This window comes from Takifugu rubripes, chromosome 6 (genome assembly GCF_901000725.2).
Source record: "Takifugu rubripes chromosome 6, fTakRub1.2, whole genome shotgun sequence".
NCBI lineage: Eukaryota > Metazoa > Chordata > Actinopteri > Tetraodontiformes > Tetraodontidae > Takifugu > Takifugu rubripes.
The window spans coordinates 8730378-8749741 of record NC_042290.1 but is presented as its reverse complement, the minus strand read 5'-3'; the positions used below and the strand labels follow the sequence as shown (position 1 = coordinate 8749741).

General features: G+C 48.8%; 2 protein-coding genes across 7 annotated transcripts; both read right to left on the bottom strand.

Annotated features, from left to right (window-relative positions):
• Positions 1 to 26: 26 nt before the first annotated feature.
• ckmt2a (creatine kinase, mitochondrial 2a (sarcomeric)) lies at positions 27 to 4737 on the bottom strand. 3 transcript variants are annotated; one of them, XM_003965351.3, is made up of 10 exons: positions 4604 to 4737; positions 2921 to 3101; positions 2384 to 2582; positions 2221 to 2316; positions 1920 to 2141; positions 1268 to 1353; positions 901 to 1024; positions 635 to 769; positions 424 to 549; positions 27 to 333 (listed from the first exon to the last, which is right to left on the bottom strand). In XM_003965351.3, the coding sequence occupies exons 2-10, from the start codon at positions 3064 to 3066 to the stop codon at positions 217 to 219; spliced, it is 1251 nt and encodes a 416-aa protein (XP_003965400.1). In that variant the 5' UTR covers positions 3067 to 3101; positions 4604 to 4737; the 3' UTR covers positions 27 to 216. The 3 variants fall into 3 exon arrangements, with proteins under 3 accessions (XP_003965400.1, XP_029693682.1, XP_029693681.1); XM_029837822.1 differs by lacking the exons at positions 1268 to 1353; positions 4604 to 4737 and adding an exon at positions 1489 to 1574 and having other exon boundaries at positions 2921 to 3129; XM_029837821.1 differs by lacking the exon at positions 4604 to 4737 and having other exon boundaries at positions 2921 to 3129.
• A 1217-nt stretch (positions 4738 to 5954) lies between these two features.
• On the bottom strand, positions 5955 to 19123 carry rasgrf2a (Ras protein-specific guanine nucleotide-releasing factor 2a). Of its 4 annotated transcripts, none has more exons than XM_029837812.1 (29): positions 18420 to 19123; positions 14894 to 15000; positions 14323 to 14470; positions 14013 to 14102; positions 13671 to 13924; positions 13520 to 13599; positions 12927 to 13120; positions 12712 to 12836; positions 12514 to 12632; positions 12262 to 12425; positions 12092 to 12158; positions 11884 to 12020; positions 11725 to 11807; positions 11402 to 11650; positions 11130 to 11222; positions 10512 to 11020; positions 9869 to 9997; positions 9685 to 9774; positions 9467 to 9573; positions 8244 to 8356; positions 7904 to 7964; positions 7790 to 7819; positions 7578 to 7681; positions 7412 to 7496; positions 7007 to 7204; positions 6855 to 6934; positions 6663 to 6780; positions 6328 to 6396; positions 5955 to 6244 (listed from the first exon to the last, which is right to left on the bottom strand). In XM_029837812.1, exons 1-29 carry the CDS (start codon positions 18696 to 18698, stop codon positions 6149 to 6151), a joined length of 3978 nt encoding a protein of 1325 aa, XP_029693672.1. In that variant the 5' UTR covers positions 18699 to 19123; the 3' UTR covers positions 5955 to 6148. The 4 variants fall into 4 exon arrangements, with proteins under 4 accessions (XP_029693672.1, XP_029693673.1, XP_029693674.1 ...); XM_029837813.1 differs by having other exon boundaries at positions 12712 to 12821; XM_029837814.1 differs by lacking the exon at positions 11130 to 11222.
• Positions 19124 to 19364: the final 241 nt, after the last annotated feature.

Here is a 19364-nt window from a genome sequence, read left to right as displayed (position 1 = left end):
CGAAAAAGACAAAAGGGGCCTGAGGAGCCGGTGATGGGTATTGGGTTTATTGATGTTAGGGCTACGAGACCTTAACATGAGGTAGGATCCTTCCCTAAAGGCTGCTTCAACTACGATTAGGTGACACTACAGATACATTTCCAGAGAAATAAAGAGCCTCGTCTGTAACGGGAGACAGGTTTGCCGTCTCAGCCCGGTCCTGACGCCGGTCTGGATTTATTTCCTGAACTGGGCGATGGCAGCTGGGACTTTGATGTCCTGTCCCTTCTCCAGCCTCTTCTCGCACTCGATCAGGTAGTTGACCCCGTCGATCAGCAGCTGGACCAGCTCCACCTGCACACACACACACACACACACACACGATGAGGGGGTGGCAGCGGTGGGGCAGAAATACATGCAGTATTGCCACCAAAGCATCCTCACCTCTGATTTGCCCAGACGGTCGTTGTTGGAAATGTCGAAGGTGTCTCCGGTGGCAGCGGTGTCCACCCCTCCCGTCCCTCTCTTCTGGAGTCGGAGGTTATCCAGGATTTTGCTGAATCGTGCGTCCTGCGGTGGGGTTGGTTGTTAACCCACGCTGGAGTAATGCTGACCTTCAACAATGTGCGTGCACGTGCGCGCGTGTGTGTTTTACCTTGCTGAGTTTTGGCAGACGTACGTGAACTCCAGCCCTGAGGCCGGTGCCCAGGTTAGAGGGACACGTGAGGATGTAGCCAAGATGCTCATTCCACATAAATTCCCATCCTCTTTCCTGGATCAGCTGCTCCACCTACAAACAAAATGAGGGGGGAAAAAAACAGTTTTCAACCATTTTCAAAACTCAAAATGACAAATATCAATAAATCCTTCATTAAAAATGTCCAACCACATCTGTGGGGATGCATATTTTGACACCTCTACCTGTTTGAGTCCTCTGCAGAACCTCTCAAACACTCTCTTCATGTTGCCTCCTTTCTCCATGGAGATGATCCTGGTGTGGTCCTCCTCGTTGATCCAGATCAGGAAGGTCTTCTCGTTGTTGTGCCTGAGGAGAACCAGCTGAAGGAACTAAATAAAGAGCTCTCTGGAGACATTCTCTCCCAACAAACACTGATGTTCATGCAGAGCATCTGTGCAGTATTAATCTGCCACACCAGGCTGGAGTTTGTCATGAAAACCACAAGATCATCCCTCTATCACGGACAACGGGAGACATATTTAAAGGTCGCGGTGTCATAAAGCTACGTGGTCACACAGGAAGCATGCAGGAGAGCTGGAGAAGGCCTACCAGATGCCTCTACCGTCTGGCCAGTCTCTGGCCATAAAGGCACATGTCAACAATGGAGAGACAGGTTTGTCAAACAGGAAGTGGTCCTAGGAGGGATGGGTAGAGGTAAAGGTAGAGGAGTGTGAAAGACAGACATGATAAAAGGACAGAAAGACTCTAGGGTGGGAAATGTCTTCAGTAGTTCCTAGGATGGGGTTCTAACTACACTGTCCTGTCCTCACCAGATCCCCCTGGCATCGGGCCAGTCCCGGGCCATGAAGGCCGATGTGAGCAAAGGTGACACGGGCTTGTCAAACAGGAAGTGGTCCTTATATGGAGCGGCATTAAAAGGTCAGAATGGAAATGTCAATTCCTTCACCCGGCCCTATAAAAGACTGAGTGTAGGTGTTTGAATCTTCTAATCTAGGTCTCGCTTTTATATTCTTATATAGGGAAAAGATAGCGAAACATGTCCTGGAGACATGCGTGCACCTGATCTGTTGTCACATTTACACCTTGTTTTTGTCATTTAAGCTGCAAACATACCTGATTACAGCAGGTATCACATAGCAAATACACCAAGTTACGCCTGACAGCCCAAGTGCATTATGGGACCTGTAGTGTTTGTACTCCTGTTGTGTTGGAATCCTCTGAACTCTGAAACCCGACTCACATCAATGAGCTGCTGCTGCTCGTGCTCCGTCATGTCTCCCAGGCTGTAGTAGCGTCCGGCTAAGTCGCCCTTCAGGCCGGCCAGGGCGGTGACCGCCACCCGCTCCACTTCGCGCCGCTCGGCCCTGGAGCAGGCCGGGGGAAGGCTCAGCCCGCGGATGCTGCGGCCGGTCCGCACGCGAGAGGAAAGGACGTATCTCTCATCAAACATGCCGCTGGTGATCTGACGGCAAGTAGAAAAAAAGAAAAAGGTTGGAAGGGGGCGGAGGCGCCTCAGTGACGGCTCAAGATGATACAAACACCTTGGAGGCGTCCAGGTCAGTGGGGTGGATCATGGTTCGAGGGTCATAGCCGTTGTGTCTGTCCTTGATGACCGGGTCAAAGAGGTCGGCAAAGACCTGCAAACCCAGAAACAGGATCAGATCGTGTTCGATGAGGCTTGTTATGCGTTCATCCATCTCCCACCTCGTAGCTCTCCTCGTCTCCAGCCACACAGCCCACTGTCTTGATGAAAGGGTGCCCGGGGTTGTCCACTCCAGTTTGGATGCACTGGTCCAGGGTCCAGTTGTTGGGGGTGACCTTGTCCCTCAGTCTGGAGTAAATGGCCGGCGTCAGAGCCGAGGCCATGCAGTTGTTGTGCTTCCTCAGGTCGGGGAAGTCCGAGCTATGAGGATGAGTATTAATTGCACAGTAATTCCACTGTTTGCTCGTTTCTTGGTGTGGTTTTAATCACATCAAATGATCATTTTGACAGTACAGTAGAGGTGCTGTAGCATTTAATCCTAAACTATCATCCCTTACATATGTCTGTGTGGTAAGTCAAGTGTTAATTGCCACATATCTGGGGGGGGGGGGGGGGGGGGGGGTTAGGCTGAAACCTGAGAGGGGCCAACATGGCTGCTGTAAGCCCCCAGCTTTCTTTACCCCACCGACTCTTCATGTGCAACAAAACTGTTCGATGCACCTTCAAGCGTCTGAAACTGGCGTTCTCTCCTCTCTCACCTGGGAGGGTACAGCTTCTTCTTGGCTTCGGCAGCCAGGTTGTTTTCGCTCAGCAGGAGGCCGGTCGCCATGGTTCCGGCGCCCAAGCTGGCCAGCAACACGGCCGTGTTGCGGCCAGACATGAGGCGCGTAAAAGAGTTTGCCATCTTTCTGCTCGTGCCTTTAGTGGGATGCAGGTAAGCTGAGGAGGGAGAAACCACATTAGTCAAAACGAGGTGCTGCCTGGGGGGAGCACTTCAAACACATTATAGGTCCCTGAAAACAAAGAATACGCTCTAAATCATTTCATTCATTGTTCTTTGTAACAGAATAGACAAGGGTATTAAGGTTTTTACGTAAAGAACGTGACCTTTAGCCTTTCAAAGCCAACGAGAGAGATTTTAAGCCCTTTTAAACCAAAGTCCCTCTCTTGGCCTCCTGCACCGGCAGATCTCCGTCAGACTCCATCTGTGCTTTTATCAGCCCCAACGATGCTGCTAAATGTCTCTATTCTAGTCTTTTGCTTCATCTCAGCAATAGAGTTTATGCTACCACAGCCCTAATACTAACCCTAGACACCACCAACAACCACCCCCACACACACACACACACACACACACACACAGACACCCTTTTAAATACACTAACGAGCTTAACAAAGGAAGTCCTGTGGCTGATGCTCTTAGCCTCTTAGCATTACGGCAGCATCTCCCACCCTTTGGCAGCCAGGGTTCACATGTCCACCTGTGTCTCAGTGCATGAGCGATATAAAGATGTCCGTCTTAATCTGACGAGAAGGAGTTGAGAGCTCAGCGTCGGCCATAACCTGCGGGATGTTTCGGGCCAGAAAGTTAAGATGTAAAAACAGTCGACGGTTTTGACTAGAAGGTCAAAGAGAAGATGTCCTTTGCAGAGGTTGGACCCTCAGACGGTGTCTTAATATAGCAGGGAGCAGTGAGGCTGTTAATCCTGGTCACGGGAGAAACAGGCCGAAACAGGGTCGTTCCCAACCCATCTGATAACCGAAGAGGAATACATTCACACTTTACACCTTCAGGCTCCGGTCTCCTCGCTCTGTGGTGACCATGAACTCTGCGGTGATATTATTTATAGGTCACTGGAGGGCAGGTGCGGTGCCGGTGCCAGGAAACAAGTCATCTGACGAGCGTGCCGACATTCTGCAGCGATCACAGGATCAGAGCCTCACACGGCCAAGTCAGCGGGACAGAGGAGTGGAAGTCAGGACAGGGTTCATCAGCAGAGCCGGACATGATTCAAGTGATCTGCTGCTCCGGCCCGGCGGGCCGTGCGGGTCCCAGGAGCCGGCAGTCAGGATTAGGACTAAACCACCACAGATGTGGGATCAGCCTGGTCTCCCCAGACAGGCGTGACCTTTTAACTCTGCTGGTGTACGTGCAGGACGTAAGAGCGGCCCTGTCCTCCTCAGAGGACACAGGAGATTTAACGGCGCCCTCATTCTTTCAAAGAACAACGTCTAAGAAACATGCAAACATACAGATTTTCACCAAAATGCACCACAAAAAACTGCTGGAGACACTGATTTTCAGTTCAAATGTTACAATAGAATTAATCTTTTGGGTTCTATGACGACGTCCTGACTGCACATCAAACATTTCCCCCCATGTGCACTCGCTACACAACCTGCTATGTTCTATTAGATTTGAGGGGGGGAGGCTACAGTACCTGTAGGGAAGCTGCTCTCTCCTCTCGCTGAAGGACTCTAGTTGAAGAGCTTTTCACTGCTGCCACGAGGGCTCCGCCCCCTGAAGCTGGATTAAAGTGCGGAGGCCAATCGCCAGCTCCGACGGGAGCGCTGGCAGGCCAATGGAGCAGCACCGACATGAGCACCAAGGGTCCAGTATCAGCAGCCGGTTTGACCTTGATCACTAAACTTGAAAATTAAACTTAGCAACATGGCAAATTCAACAACTTGGCGTGACTTTGAGCCATATAATTTAGGAGTGTGTGTGATCAAAAACTCCACCGTCCTCAGTAACTCTGTGAAGCCTCAGAGATGTGGGAGACATCTTGGAATCTGGGAAAGGATTCCTTTGGCAGGGGGCAGAGAGGTCACTCCACTTCCTGTTGAGCCGTCTTGTGAGGCTAAAATGACCATTACTCAGACAACTACGAGCGAGAACTGTTCTCCTTTATTGTGTCACAGAGAAATGCATTGAAAAGGAAATACAACAGCCAAAAGAATACAGCAGGATTAGAAGGAATGTTTCCTTTGCTGCTCAAAAGAATCAACAAAACTCGGGAACAGTCGTCTACAAGGACAAACGACGGGGATTCGTGCTGCATTCAGGAGCAAGATTAGAGCGATATGTCCCTATTTCACTAGTACAGCCAACACGTGCTTAAATCACCACGGTTACGAGGAACTAAGAAGCCCTGACACACTTGAGAGAACTATAACGGGCGTCAGAACGCTCCGACTTTGCTTGGAAAAAGATGAAAAACTGCTATGACTAAAAATCTGACAGCTGTACAAAATGAGTATGTTAAAAAGTGCGTTGGATAGAAAGAAGAATAAAGATGGATAAAACTACCGACGTTTGATCGTTGGCCCTTCTCTTCAGAATTGGAAGGAGTGTAAACACAAATACAGCATCTAACAGGGCGGAGAGCTGATAAAACCCGGGACAGAAACACACGCGTCTGTAAATGTGAAGAAAAAAACGTGTTTACCACAACTGTGATCAGAAATAAACAGACATTTCACAACACTCCACGTCAGCTGGCGTCCTCATGCATCAGCCACAGAAACGGACTTAAAAGTGCTTTTAAATACTTTATATTTGGTGTGGTGTTCACAGCTTCGTCCTGAGCCTTCAAAGCAGTCAAATTAAAAAATCAATCCATTAATAAATTACAAAAGACACGGCGCCACGCTGAGACTGGAGGTTGATCTGCAAATGTCAATCATAGCTTCACTAAACACTGCGTCTTTGCAGGTCTTGAGTAGATTCATCGATACAGCAAGTTAGCAACAACTAGCAAGCATACGTTCACATTTAGTCGCCGTTCGATCTTTTTTTTTTTTTTTTACAGTCAAACTGCATTAAATATGGAAGAGGTGTGTCTGTTGTACAATTCGCTCGACGTGCATGTGATGCTCAATCAAGGCACATTTTCTTTCCTGAGTCTTCTCAGCAAAATGAATTGTCTTATTTGACGTATTTAAGGGAGAAATCATGTTTGTTTAGCATGTGTTATCAGGCAGAATTAACCGGGCGGAACTCTGGGTTCGATCTTCAGCGAGAGCTCATAGAGGGTGTCTTCATCCATCACTAGCGTCTTATCCAGGAGGAACTGAGTCACCTGGAAGAGGGACAGGGCCTTTTTTTTTAGCTGTTCTTTAGCAAACTGGGAAGCATAGTGAGACAGCAGCTAGCCACACCGACCTTGGGTTGGTGCTCTATCCTGTACGGCGCCTGCTGGAACTGTCGGATCTCCCGGATAATGTGACAAATCTGAGAGAGGAGAGATCGGAGATGTTTTCCCATCGCTTGAAATCGAGTGTGATGAATGGGTGGACGCAAGCAATCTGATGGTTTGTCGATTCCTGTTACTATAATCTGTTGACAGGACTAAATTAAGCTCTAAACGTGGGCAGCGCCGAAGCGTTTAGACGCACGCCATTTTACTGACTGATAATCTGGGGGATTTAATCCCATTTATGTTGTTGTGTCTGCTGGAAAAGTGTCAAGGTGAGTTCAGGGACAGGGGAAACTTTTACCATTCTCATCTTGGAGAAATTAACCAGACCCTCCTCAGTGAAGTTTGGCGTCCCCTCCTCGATGAACGCCAGGTCGGTCAGGTACATCCCCAGGTATGGAACACACGGCGGGTTGCAGCTACATGTGCGGGGTGAACATGTCAGAGTAGGTTCCAAAGCTGGAATTGAAACACTTGTAAGGCGGTTATTTACTTTTTCAGCGTCTCTCTGAGGTTCTTGAACCTCCCCTCTGAGGACACGGTCTTCTGCAGCCTGTCCATGAGCGCTTTTGTCTGAAATTAACCAAGAAAATGAACCAGCAGAGGTCATTTAGGCTAGTTCTTAAACCTTCAACAGATCCTGACCTGTTTGCAGACTTTGGCCCAGGTCTTCTTCAGCCTGTAGATGGCGCTGCGGTTGAGGGCGGAGGTGATCTCCAGCACGCCGTTGTAATTGTTGAGGCAGCGGCAGATGTCGGCCACGGCCAGCCACTTCTCTATGGAGCCGGCCCTGGAGCCGACGTCGGTGTGGGTCATAATCTGAGAGGCCACCAGATTACTCATCTGTAGACACCACGGAGACAAAAAGTTTAGGAGAATTTGCCTCCGCAGCGTCGCAACTGTTTTAAAACGATGTTATTTCAGTTTAAGGTCAATGGAGCTCCACCACATCTGTTTCCCTGATGCTTTCATGCCAAAATTAACAAGGAAATCAAAATTGAGCGATTAACGACCTTTCAGAAGAAAAGAAAAGAGCGTTTTCAGTCTTACATCATTGAAGTGCTGGCTGGTTTTCATGATATACGGCGTGCGTTCTGACTTATCCACCTTCATCCAGCCCTGACCGAGGAACTCCCTGCAGGAGCAGATTTGGGACCGAGATGAAAATGCAATCAGGGAAATCCGGGAACGGGTATTAATGCTGTCCTTGACTCACTCGTAGGGAATACTCCTGAACACGATGTGATCCAGCAGTGTGATCTGTTCTGCCAACTCCATGGCCGAGAGAGACTCGAAACACTCGGCCTTCGGGCTCTCCGTCTGGAAATAAACACCCCCGGGTTACAGCACACAGCCCACGCTGGAAATAACGATTGTCAGTGAACGCAACACACAGCGGGGACGTCTTCAGATGAAGAGCATTCTTACCACAATGAAGTGCAGCAGAGGGGAGCTTTTCTGGAGGTAGATTATTTCACAGCATTAAAATCAGATTTATAATCTCTTGGGCATGTTGTGATGGCAACGGGTGGAGAAACTCACCATCTGTAATATGTCTTCAATCTTCAGCTGAGCATCGTCTTGTTCCTCTTGTGAAAGGGCACTGCAGAGCAACGCAGCCATCAGTCCATTCACAGATGTTCACATAGGCTTTTACACATTGCGTTGCATTGTAACCATAGTAACATACAGGTCCCCAGATCTACTTGAAAGATTTAGTTTATGTCCAGAAATAATCACAGAAAATATGAATGTACATGAATATCATCACATGCTTTGGTAAATAAATTATTTGTATGTTATGAAGATGATATATGATTTTTTTTAACTAATTAAGTTTGATTTGAAGTGACTGATGGGTGAAGACCGTAAAGATGCTCACCTTAGTATGTTTGTTGTTGCTTTCCTCTCCTGGGGCAGCAGATCCGGGTCTCGCAGAACCTCCTCCAGGAGGCCAATCACCCCCAACTTCAGCTCACCGTTGGTCTCAAAGTCCTGATGAGGAATAAAAAAGAAAGAAACAATCATTTCTCATTTAGATACGTCACAGTGTCGCTAGTAATAATATTTCCATGAAGCCTTGTCTTCGCGTGTGTGAGTATGCGCGCCCCCTTGAGGTATTCTGCAGTGTTGCATGTCTGTATTGATGGTTGCAAGTATTAATGGGATGATGCACAAAAACCAAACTGAAGCCAATAACTATAACAGCACACATTTTAGGTATTAAATTATTCCACAATATTTGAACATTAGCAGTGAATTAAATTTTGTGGCATTAAATGTGCCCATTTTCCGACATCTCTCACTTGTGATGTGATTATAACAATGGAAATTACTGTCCTTCACCATTATTCTCAATATTGTCATTGTTATATGTTAATTTGATATTAGCTTATTAATGTTAGCTTCCATGAAACAGAACTTGCTTATGGGCAGGACCAAAATATCATATGTTCACTTGTCTGGCTTCAGCATCCAGGTATAAAAATAGCATCTTATATAATCTTAAATGAAAACCATAGACCTCTTAGTGGCCCTGGGGTGGATGCTGACCTTTCTGCATGCTTCCTGGGTGGAAGAAAAGGCACGCAGAGCAAAGAGCACCTCCATCGGAGAAAAGAGCGACAGAATAGAAGACGTACAGGCAGTGACGGTGATAAATACAGACGCGTAAACAGCAGCCAGACTCTTTCAGGTGGGCTGAGAGTGTCTGGTGAGACTTAGGTCATCAGTGAGCTTTCAGGGAATACGGAAACATGCAAACACTTGAGGAAAATAATGGACACATTTCATTCGCTCATTTGAAGAGAATCAATGAACAAATCTGACCGCTAGGGGGCGCGCGGCAACTCGATTTAAGTCAAAGTTTTGAGCACATTTTATCATTTAGAACAATCTTTACATTAATTTGCCTATTTGAAACATTCAATAGCAGTAACTTTCATTTTAGTTATAACTTTTCCACATTTAAATAACCGTGTATTTTACCTCCTTTTATCCATTTTTTGAATACATTCTCCTGGTCATTTCTGCTTCGAAGCTTTACTAGTGTCATCATGTCTGTGAGGTGATGGATGTTGGAAAGTGTTTTATAGTTGCTCTCACCTGAGAATGCTTAGAAACCCAGTGTCGCAGCACATTGAGAACTCTGTTGGTCGCAGCTCTCCTGATGATGAATTCTTTGTCACACGTTCTCTCAGAATTACTAAACCCTGAGAGGAAATAAACAATCGATGGGGCATTCTTGCCTTTTTTATGCATTAAAAGCTACTCCCATTCTCCTGTAGTGTGTTTGGGGACCATCATGACCCTTTCCTACCTACCCTGGGAGCTGCTGTGTCCGGCTGCGGCGGTGGCGATGGCAAATGCGGACGCTGGCGACATGGTACAGCGAGGATTCTCCCCTGATGTGACTAAGGGACAGTGGAAAAAACAGCATAAAATGCTGCACGCAGCAATGACACACGCCTGCCGTGGGGTGTGTGTGGGCGTGTGTGTGCGCTGTACCTCCTGCCTGCCTGTAGCGCAGATGTCTGGGTGTTGACGGTGAACGGCAGGGAGACATGTCACCCGGCTCGCTGCTGGCCGATGGCGATTCGGGAATAAACTTGTCCAGCGACACCGTTTCCAGGACAGCTTTTGGGGGAGTCAGGTCACACCTTAGATGCCGCATTTGTCCGACTCAAAATCTTTTTTAATATTTATTCAGTCGGATGCATTTTGAAAATCAATAAACAATTCGACGCACACATGTTCACAGTGGGGAGGTAACTTTCAGCTGTCCAGACTTCTTCCTGATTTTTAGGGCGCTGAGGCCTCTATTTGTCTTCCAATCTGTTGTTGATTTTCTGGTCTAATGCTCCTGCTGCTGTTTATATGGTGAACAATCTGCCAGCTGTGGCCAGATGGTGATCTAAGAGCCCGATTATTCCCCTGTTGGGTAATGGTGACCCATTTCTGGGGCTCATTTCTCTCCTCTGTTTGGGTGGAGAGACCAATATCAGAGATGCGTTCGCGACGTCGGCGAAAAATTGAACCATTCATGCCAAAACGCATCAAACTGAAATTTTGCAGGATAAAAAGGCTTTTCGCAGCATGTGCCCACACATGTTCACAGGGAGCTGGCAGAGTATGAATCATAGATACCTACCCCTGCGGATGCTGCGCCTCAGCTTCCCACAGAAGGCGTCGAGGCGAGGCAGCTCCCCGCTGACGTCCTCCCCTGCAGCTGGGCTCAGCTCTGGGGAGCTGGGACCGCGGCTCAGGTCCAGCGGGGCTTTGGTGCAGATGGGGGTTAGCGAGGATCCTCCAGAGGCCTGTGGGAGGCTGGGAGAGCGTGTGGCGGTGGGAGGAGGAGAGGAGAGGGCAGAGGGAGGCCGGGTGGAGCCTGGGGGAGGGGAGGAGATGGAGGGACTGTGGCTGGAGGTCGGGGAGTTGGCCGCCGAGGAGGAAGGAGTGGTGGACAGGTCCAGGGCTCCTGCTTTTCCGCCAATCGGGGAACTGAGCGAGAGCTTGCGGCAGTGCACGGGAGAGGAGGTGCGGGAGGGGATGGAGAGGGGGGGAGGAGAGGAAAACTTGCGGCAAAGTCTCGGGGATTTGTTGTTCAGCGGGTCCGTCCCCCATGAGCTCTGGTTGGTGGCGAAGAAGAGTTCCAGGGACCTAAAACAGACGTGATGAGAGTTGACCTGCAGCCGCATCTCTGACAGACGATGGCAGAAGTGATTCACCACTATGGTTGATGGTTGGTTTGTTTGTTTGTTTGTTTTACTTGGACTGGTCCACAGCAAGCTGCGTGATCTTCAGACTGTAGTCGGGACAGAGGGATGTGATGGACAGACGATCACATGAATGCTGCTCGACCCTGAGGCAGCGACGTGGGAGGGCGGAGCAGCATGCAGGGGGGGAGAAGGACGGAGGAAGGAAGTGATTCATGGAGACAGTAAATGTGGAAAGAGACAAGAAGTGAATGTAATGTGAATGAATGACGGACGGACGGACAGACACCATCACAGCCGTTTACAGGCGGGACACCGGCCGCACCTGACGGGGATGGAGGTGAACGGTTTCTTGTAGATGTCGGTCAGCTTGTCGATGACCACGGCGGCCGTGGTGAAGATCCTGTACGTGTGGAGGAAGGTGTTGAGGAAGTCGATGGAGAGGAAGCGCAGGTCGGTCAGGCGCTCCAGCAGGCGCTCCACGCTTGCGTACCGGATCTGCGGCACCTTGCAGGAGTTGAGCGTCTTGCTGAAGCAGATGTCAACGTCGTCTTTGTGCAGCCTGGCATCGGACCTTCGGAAACAAACGCAGGGTCAAGCATGGTCGTCTAGTATCGGTTCTACGCTGACCGGTGGAAATCCTCCTACTTGATCATGTGCGGCACAGAAACTTTGGAATTCTCCTCGAACACGCTGGTCATTAGGCCGTTACATCGGATATTATCGATGCACTGAAACAAGAAGAGGGAGGCTTTATTCCTCCCACTGACCAGGACGCGTCGCCTCTCCTCACCCAACTCCACCCACCTGGCTGATGTCGCTCGTCCACGCCGCCTTTTCTTGACGGGATGGAGCCAGAAGGACAACGGAGAAGGCCTGACCATCAGGGGGCTCCACCACGATCTTGAACTCCAGGTGGCTGAAGCCTTGACCCGCGGCGTTGTCTGCAAGAGCCACGGCACAGCTGAGGCCACAGTCCAAGAGGAAGGAGCGCGTGTGGGGCGGCGGTACTCACAGTCCTCATCGCTGGCGTCCAGCTCTTCAATCAGCGTGCATTCAATCAGAGACAGCGTTCCTCCTTGCTGTGACACAGGAAGTGAACGTCTGTCATGGAAATCTAAACTCAGCACAACTAAACGGTGGCAACTTTAGAAAGTCAGACAGTTCCCTCATATTTGGGCTGACCTTGAGTAAGTGAAGCTTGCCCCCAGATGTTCGAGTACAGATGAGGAAGTGTTTGGTAAAGAGAAAACACTGCCGCTCCCCCTCTTTCCTGAGAGAGAGGGAGCCCAGGCGGACCTTGCTGAGAACGCCACGCTCGCTGCTGGACGGCAGCTGGATCAGGGAGCCTGGGGGGTGACGGGGGGGGGGGGGGCAGGCAAGAGTGAGCGAAGCGTGACGGGTGGAGAGATGAGAAAAGGCGACGGGGGAGCTCACCTTGTCTGACGAAGGTCTGACTCGTGTCTAACAGGATGTCACAGCCCTCCACGATGGTCCTCTCTATGGCCAGGTTCTTCCGGATGTTCTCCGTGTCGCTCACCTCGTCGTGCATCATCCTGACAACAATCCAAACCCATCAGCTTCAGCATCGGCATCCATCACAGGTGCGCATCACTGAAATGCCTGCGCGCTCACTTAGACAGCTCCTCCAGCTTGGATTTGGCAAATTCCAAACTTTTACGTTCCACGTGCTCGTGAGGCGTGTGGGCCAGCAGCTCATGGAGGGTGATGATATATCGGGGAATCTGAAATTGAAAAAACTATTTTGAAACAAAAGGTTCAAAATTGTCAAGTACAGCTGATTCGCCCTTAATGCGCCAGGTTTATTCATTGTAATAATATAATAATACCTGGAACATGGGGTAAGTGAGGAACGTCTCCAGCATGCGACCCTCACAGGCAGCGTTGGATTCATACTGTTTGAGCAGCTTGTCAAAGTCTCGGTTCTGTTTGCAGTTTGCCAGAACCTGCAGACTGTATTGGTGGTTACGGACAAACTCCTGGTAGATGTTCAGCATGGGCAGCAGGATGTCAAAGAGGTCCGCTGCGAGTGTGTCAGAAAAAAGGGCTTTATATTAAAAACTATACATCTTTCCCCTCCCTCCTCTATTGCCTGACACCCTCTTGCTGTCTCCCCATTCAGCCCCACTTCATCAGCTCTACATTAAGGCAGGTTTTTAGTTCTTCCTCTTCAGGGATGGGCAAATCCAGTCCACGAGTGCCTGGTCCAAGCCAGTTTTTCTATCCTACAGGTAGACAAGCTTTTATCTGGGGTTCCATTCCCCTCGGTGAACGTGGTTTCTGCCTGGTAGGACACAAACCCTGACTTGAACCTGGCCCTCCAGTACTGGATTTGCTTATCCAGAACAAGGTTTCCACCTGCTCTATAAAGGGATGTTACTTATGCTAAAGGCACGGCCACTCTAACCTCTTCAACACTCACCAAGAACTAGTGTGGGCCAGTTGGCGATGCGAGCGTTGAGGCCCTGATGGAAGATCTCATGCAAGAACATGATGGTCTCACTGCAGACAGGAAGAGGCGGTCTTAAATGATTCTGATTCTGTCCCAGAGGTTAAACACCAGAGAACCGTACCTGTTGAGGAAGATGCTGCTGACGTCATCGTGGCTGATGGGAGGTTTCTTGGAGCTGGCTGCCATGCGCAGCGGCCTGAGGAAACAGTTGACCAGGATGGAGAGCTGGTGGACGTATTCCGTCTCCGCTTCCACCATGTTGAAGACGATCTGGTTCCTCTTCCTCATGCTCTCGGCGTGCGGGGAGCAGATGTAGTCCTGCACGATGATCTTCCACTTCCTCCGGCACAGCCAGCCTCGCATGAAGCTCTGTACCTGAACGCAGCGCACCAGAGGGCTCATTTTATTCCTTTTTCCCCTTTTATTAAAAAAATCTGTTTTTAATACTTCAACACCCGTTTACCTTTTTTATCTTTTTAATATCTGGGTCCTCCTCCTCCTGGTTGCCCTGGTACGGCTGCAACCTCTCCTTAGTTTTGTTCAACACCACAATCTGGGACAACGGGAGTCTCCATGTGAAGGCAGCAGCACACAGGTTTAAATATTCATGCAACTACTTTCGAGACTCAAGACGCTGCGATTTGATTCATGGCGCATGTGCACCCTAAACTCTTGCAGATGCACTGGTGCATCCTTGTGCAGCGTTTTGGCCCTGTGATGCGTCTGTGCGTGTGTGCGTGTGTGTACACAGATAAGGAAACACTCGTGCATACTTCAGCTTTGAGTCTCTCGATCTCAGTTTCCTGGTCTTCCAGTTGGGTTCGAAGCTGATTGGCTGCCACCTTCTCTGTCTCCATGATCTGGACCAGGTGGATGTACTTCTGCATGAGGATCTCACGCTCGATGATGATGTCGGAGTAACTGAGGAGAGCATGGTGGGGGGGGAGATGAGGAACAGCACAAAAAACCCTCCTGTGTGAGTCTGCGAGCAGAAACGCTGCCAGTTTGTACCAAATGTTCAAAGGAAAGCAGGAAAAGTGGCGACGCAGTGGGAGAGGGGTGAAAAATGGAGGTCGAGAGGCGAGATCAAGTTGATGATGTAACTGGCGTAGCGGTACAGCACCAGTGTGACCTAAATGTGAACCGCTGCGAGCAGAAAACATCCACACACACACTTAGATGTGAAACAAATGTGGAACAGCACATGGAAGCTCTGACTTTATCTTCCGCGGCACAAAAAGAACCTAAAAAACTGTCAGAGAGCAAAATCATGAAGAGGGACGATCAAGAAAGTAGCTAAAACCTTTAATATCAAACGCCCCTTTAATTCTGGGCTCCTCTCACCTGGCCTGCTGGATGTATTCCACCCACTCGTTGCAGTCTGCCTCTTCCTCTGTGCGCAGCTCCAGAGGTTTCTGTCCATCGTGGCCAAAAATGATCAGGAAGTAGTGCTGAGTCAGGGGAAAAGAGTGGAGGAATCAGTTTAGAAAACTAGAGGATGGAAGCAGTTTAAAAATAATGATCACATAAGATGGGAGGGTAAAAAAAAAGCTCTCAAAGCTTTAGAAAAAAAATTTTTTTTCAAAAGAATTGATGTGGAAGTACTCGTGCAGCTCTCAGACCCTCCACGAGTGCGGCAACACTTCTGGGTCATAATCTATGCGTCCACTCTTCAACGTTCCATTCTGCTGCCGTTCTGAAACATCCCCAACGACGTGACACCGTGTCCCAGCACGATAAACCACCTCCGGCATCGCCAGCCTAATACCAATAATCTAAATAAGAGCCTCACATCAGTGGCTCGAACGTGATGGGGTTTAGAAATAGCAACACCAAATAGCAACAGACAATTTCTGTATCTTGTTTTACGTAAATCTGATTCAGCAACATTGGTCTACTGATATATAGTGCAGAAATTTACATTTTATATGTAAAATCTCTTATTGTAATGGGAAAAAAGGAGCTTATCAGACTAACTACAGTTATTCTGAATAAATCTATCAAATATGTCTGTTTATCCTGCCGTGATGCTGTATTTTAGAACCTGTGTTGCTTTATAAAACCTGCTAACGTTGCTCCGGGGCTGCCGTAGTGAGAAATTAGGCCTGTATAGTAGCGTTGTCATGATAAGCTGGTGACAGACACTTGGCTTGCTAGCGTGTGCCAGTGGACCAGAGAGGCTTAAAGGCTTGTGTGTGCCTGTGTGTGTACATGTGTGTGTGCGTGTGTGTGTGTGTGTGTTGTTGGGGGCAGGTTTACATAACCATCAAGCCTTGTACAACTCCTCTCATTGCTAATGCGGCTTCCCCGGCCACTAGTCTGCTTTAAGCTGGAGGACAGCAGTGAGAGACAGGGAGCAGGATGCAGACGGACAGACAGACGCACAGACTGACAGGCAGCAGGACAGACGCAGGCCCGTTTCCCCCGGTTCTCTACGCTCAGTCGCAGAAATTAGCCCTCGCCTTCGGTCGCCCCAGACCCGAATGCTCGAGCCGTCACTCACGAATGGAAATCGCTGATGCAACAAGACTCGAACGCTGTTTTTCCACCAGTTTTCCTCACCAGAGACAAGTTTTTTCCAACAAACCTTTAATAGACGGCTTCAAGAGAGCTGAGAGCTGATGAACTTTGACCTTTGCTGCTCTCCAAACTTGACACAGTCGTTAAACTGATTAAACCTACACAAGCGCATGTAAAACAGAACTTAACAAGCTCTACTGACAGTGTGAAAGATCCTGACAAGCAGGTTGGCTGAATCAGAGGAAATCAGCCCATTTCAACTTCCTGTTAGTCCTTTCACTGCACATTTTCTGCACCATGTACAGCAAAGAGGCAGACAGATCCCACTCGTGGTACTGTAGAGGGTCGGCTGCAGGCGGCACAGGTACCGGCGGCGTGTAGTGGAGCCCGTGTGTGAGGTGCAGTCGTGTTAACTCGAGATTCAGACAGTGACTGTAGGCAGGGAGGCCAGCGAGGATGCTATTCTTAGCCAAGCAGAGCAGCATCCCAGAGCAGCGCCACAATAGCCACAAACACACTTTAGTCAGAATGCTGCTTCAACGTGCAGAAACAAACATCACCCGCTTGAACTTTTTAAAAATAGAGTCCCAATTTGCTGCCCCCATTTGACGGGCAACATTGATTCTTTAATGGGGCACTTCTGGGATGGTGCTATTGGTCACTTACAGAGAGGCTCTATCACCTCTTTTCATCCCCTGCTGGGGTAAACTGGTTGGCTCACTGGTTAATAAGTGGACCAGTAAAAATGCTGATCAACTCTTTCATTACAGCCGTAGATTCAGGTCATTGAATATTTAATGTTTGTTTCCGCAGTGACTAAAAGCCCATCAAATGAGCTGATGGAAAGACGCTTTGATGCTCGTTTTTTCCTGATTTCGGGGGTGTGCGGTGAAGGTTGTACTGTCCGTCTGGACCTTTGATGTGTTCACTGGCCACTGCAGAGTAAGAAACATGAAGGTTGCCTGGCAACAATAACCATGTGATGCTTCCACGTTTGCTGCTCTGATGTGAACGCCTGAACTTGTGCGTCACTTTTTATTGTCCCCGTCACCACCCATCACCTCCCCGCTTGCTCCCACTTACTTTGATGTTCAGAGTTTGGCCTTCCATCCGAATTTTCGTCAAGTAATTTGCTTAAAATTTCAATCAAGGGGGACATGATTCGGAGGTCATAGGTCAATGTTTTGGTGGTGCAAAAATCAACTTGGACTCAAACATGAAAAACTCATTTTGGGAATCAAAGGTCGCTGCAAGCTGATGAATAAAATATCTCAAGGAGACCCGAGGCCACCTCGAGCTGTAAGCCAAAGCCGATAACACGACATGTACAAAAACACATTTTTATTATTGTTACAGAAATAAAGGAAACGATGTGGACGCCACATAAAAGTCGCTCCTAAAACACACTGTTGTCATTGGGAAGGGTTTTTTGTTCTTTTGCACGCAGGCGGGGGATTTGTGTCCACGGTAATCATGACAAAAAAGGATGATTACAAAAAAACAGACAGAGGGAGAGAAAGAGAGAGGGGGGGGGATCAGCCTAAAGTCTGCTGCAAATCCAAGTTTGTCAGCACAAACTCTTCATTTCTGACCTCCTGCTGCAAGAGCCTGAAAGAGCAGAATGAGACTCGGGTATTTTTTAACCCACATACAACTTTGCTCAACATTTACTAAGGTTCAAACTGCATAAAATTAGTTTCTCTTTAAGATTGAGACAAGCAGAAAGCTGGTGTTAACAGGGTGCTCACACGGATGGTCACAGCAGTAAATGACCACGTCCTCTCTGTCTTGACTGGGTCAGAGCATCGTTTATCTAATCCAGATTACCTGTCTATCAACACCGAGGTTCAACTGATATAATCCACCTGCTCCAAAAATGGAAACGAACAGTATCCCAACAGGATCAGTTGAAAACAGCATCAGAGGATCATTTACATTTTGTTTAAGATGGATTTGTTTCGTGAGACACACGAGTTGTGACGGTGGCGTGCTCCGAGAAAAAACACGCCGCCTCCAGCACGACTGCATCCTTTTGACGGAAGAAAGATGGCGAATCAAATTCTAAAATGTTGCAGATGAGTTGCACCTTAAAAAAGGTGATGTGGGCACGCAGCCATCACTTTACTCAAGTATTATGTTTTAATATGAAGCACCAAGTTGTTTTTTGTCAAGATTTAGGGTGAAATTATATTCAGTTATCCTAAATAAGCATTTATCCTGGGTCATTAGGGGTAAAGATCATTATTAGTGTTTGGTATAATTTTGGGTAAATATGTCTATTTCTTAGAAACTGATGGCAGAACTTTAAAACAACAACAACAACAACAACAACAACAACAACAGGACTCACCTGCTGCTTCTCCATTGGCTCCTTGCTGAGGGCGGAGACTTTGGGCGCCGGTGCCCGCTCGCACGTGCATCCCTCGAGCAGGTAAATCCCGGAGGGTCTCGTGCTCTGGTCGTTCTCGAAATAAAAGAGCACGTTCTGGTAGAGGGCGAAGTACTTGTCGGCCCAGCGGCCGTTCTCGGTGGTCTTCTTACTCAGGGCGCCGCGCTTCGTGCCCTCTTTACGCGCAACCACCGACAGATACAGAGCGTGGCCCTCATTGTATCGAACCCCCTTCTGCATTTTAGCTTCCCCTGTGCTTTGGTTTTCAAATCCCGATCGAGCGACTTCAGAAAGTTATCTCACATCACACACCGGCGCGGCCCTTCTTCCAGGGGGGGACGCAACAGAGAGGAGGCGGAGAACATCTCCGAGTGAACGGTAATCCAGGCTTAGCGTGGCGTAAAAAGTTGCAGCGCATCACCGCCAGCAGTTGGTCGTGAGTGTCTGCGGAGCCAAGAAATCAGTGCGTCTCCATCCTCCGAAACTTTGTCGACGTCCCCGAGGGGAGGCGGCGCGCGGCGGGTATCGAGAGGAGGAAAAGCTGTCGGGACCGTCGGCGGCGCACAAGAAAAGTAGATTGAGGGGAGCGACTGAAGCGGAATCACGGCGGAGATCAGCGGTAATCGGCTTTGACACCAATTTAAAGAGACAGGTCGCTGCTGTCCGTCGCGCGCCGACGACTGCTGCTCGCCGCCGCGCGCAGGAGCGCGTGACGGGGCCAAAAGTTGAACAGCAGCATCACCGCAGGATTAGTCAGACATTTAAAGGTCAAATCCTGCTCTCCACTACTTTAAAGTTTGATTTGGCTTTTCGACTCTTTGTTTTATAAATTGACGTGAACTCTGGACGCTTTTACGTTCCTATTAATCCGTTCGGAAAATGGCAGCGTAAAGTTATTTGAATTCA

What these genes read in the sequence shown, in the direction of transcription:
- ckmt2a (XM_003965351.3), bottom strand. Translation starts at nt 3,066, where the DNA reads ATGGCAAACTCTTTTACGCGCCTCATGTCTGGCCGCAACACGGCCGTG. An exon ending in AGCAGCAGCAGCTCATTGAT is followed by an intron (nt 1,354 to 1,919) that starts GTGAGTCGGGTT and finishes CATCCCTCCTAG; the next exon opens with GACCACTTCCTGTTTGACAA. An exon ending in TCTGCAGAGGACTCAAACAG is followed by an intron (nt 770 to 900) that starts GTAGAGGTGTCA and finishes TTTTGTTTGTAG; the next exon opens with GTGGAGCAGCTGATCCAGGA.
- rasgrf2a (XM_029837812.1), bottom strand. Translation starts at nt 18,698, where the DNA reads ATGCAGAAGGGGGTTCGATACAATGAGGGCCACGCTCTGTATCTGTCG. An exon ending in AGCCAATGGAGAAGCAGCAG is followed by an intron (nt 15,001 to 18,419) that starts GTGAGTCCTGTT and finishes CCCCTGACTCAG; the next exon opens with CACTACTTCCTGATCATTTT. An exon ending in ATTTCTCCAAGATGAGAATG is followed by an intron (nt 6,397 to 6,662) that starts GTAAAAGTTTCC and finishes CTCCTCTCTCAG; the next exon opens with ATTTGTCACATTATCCGGGA.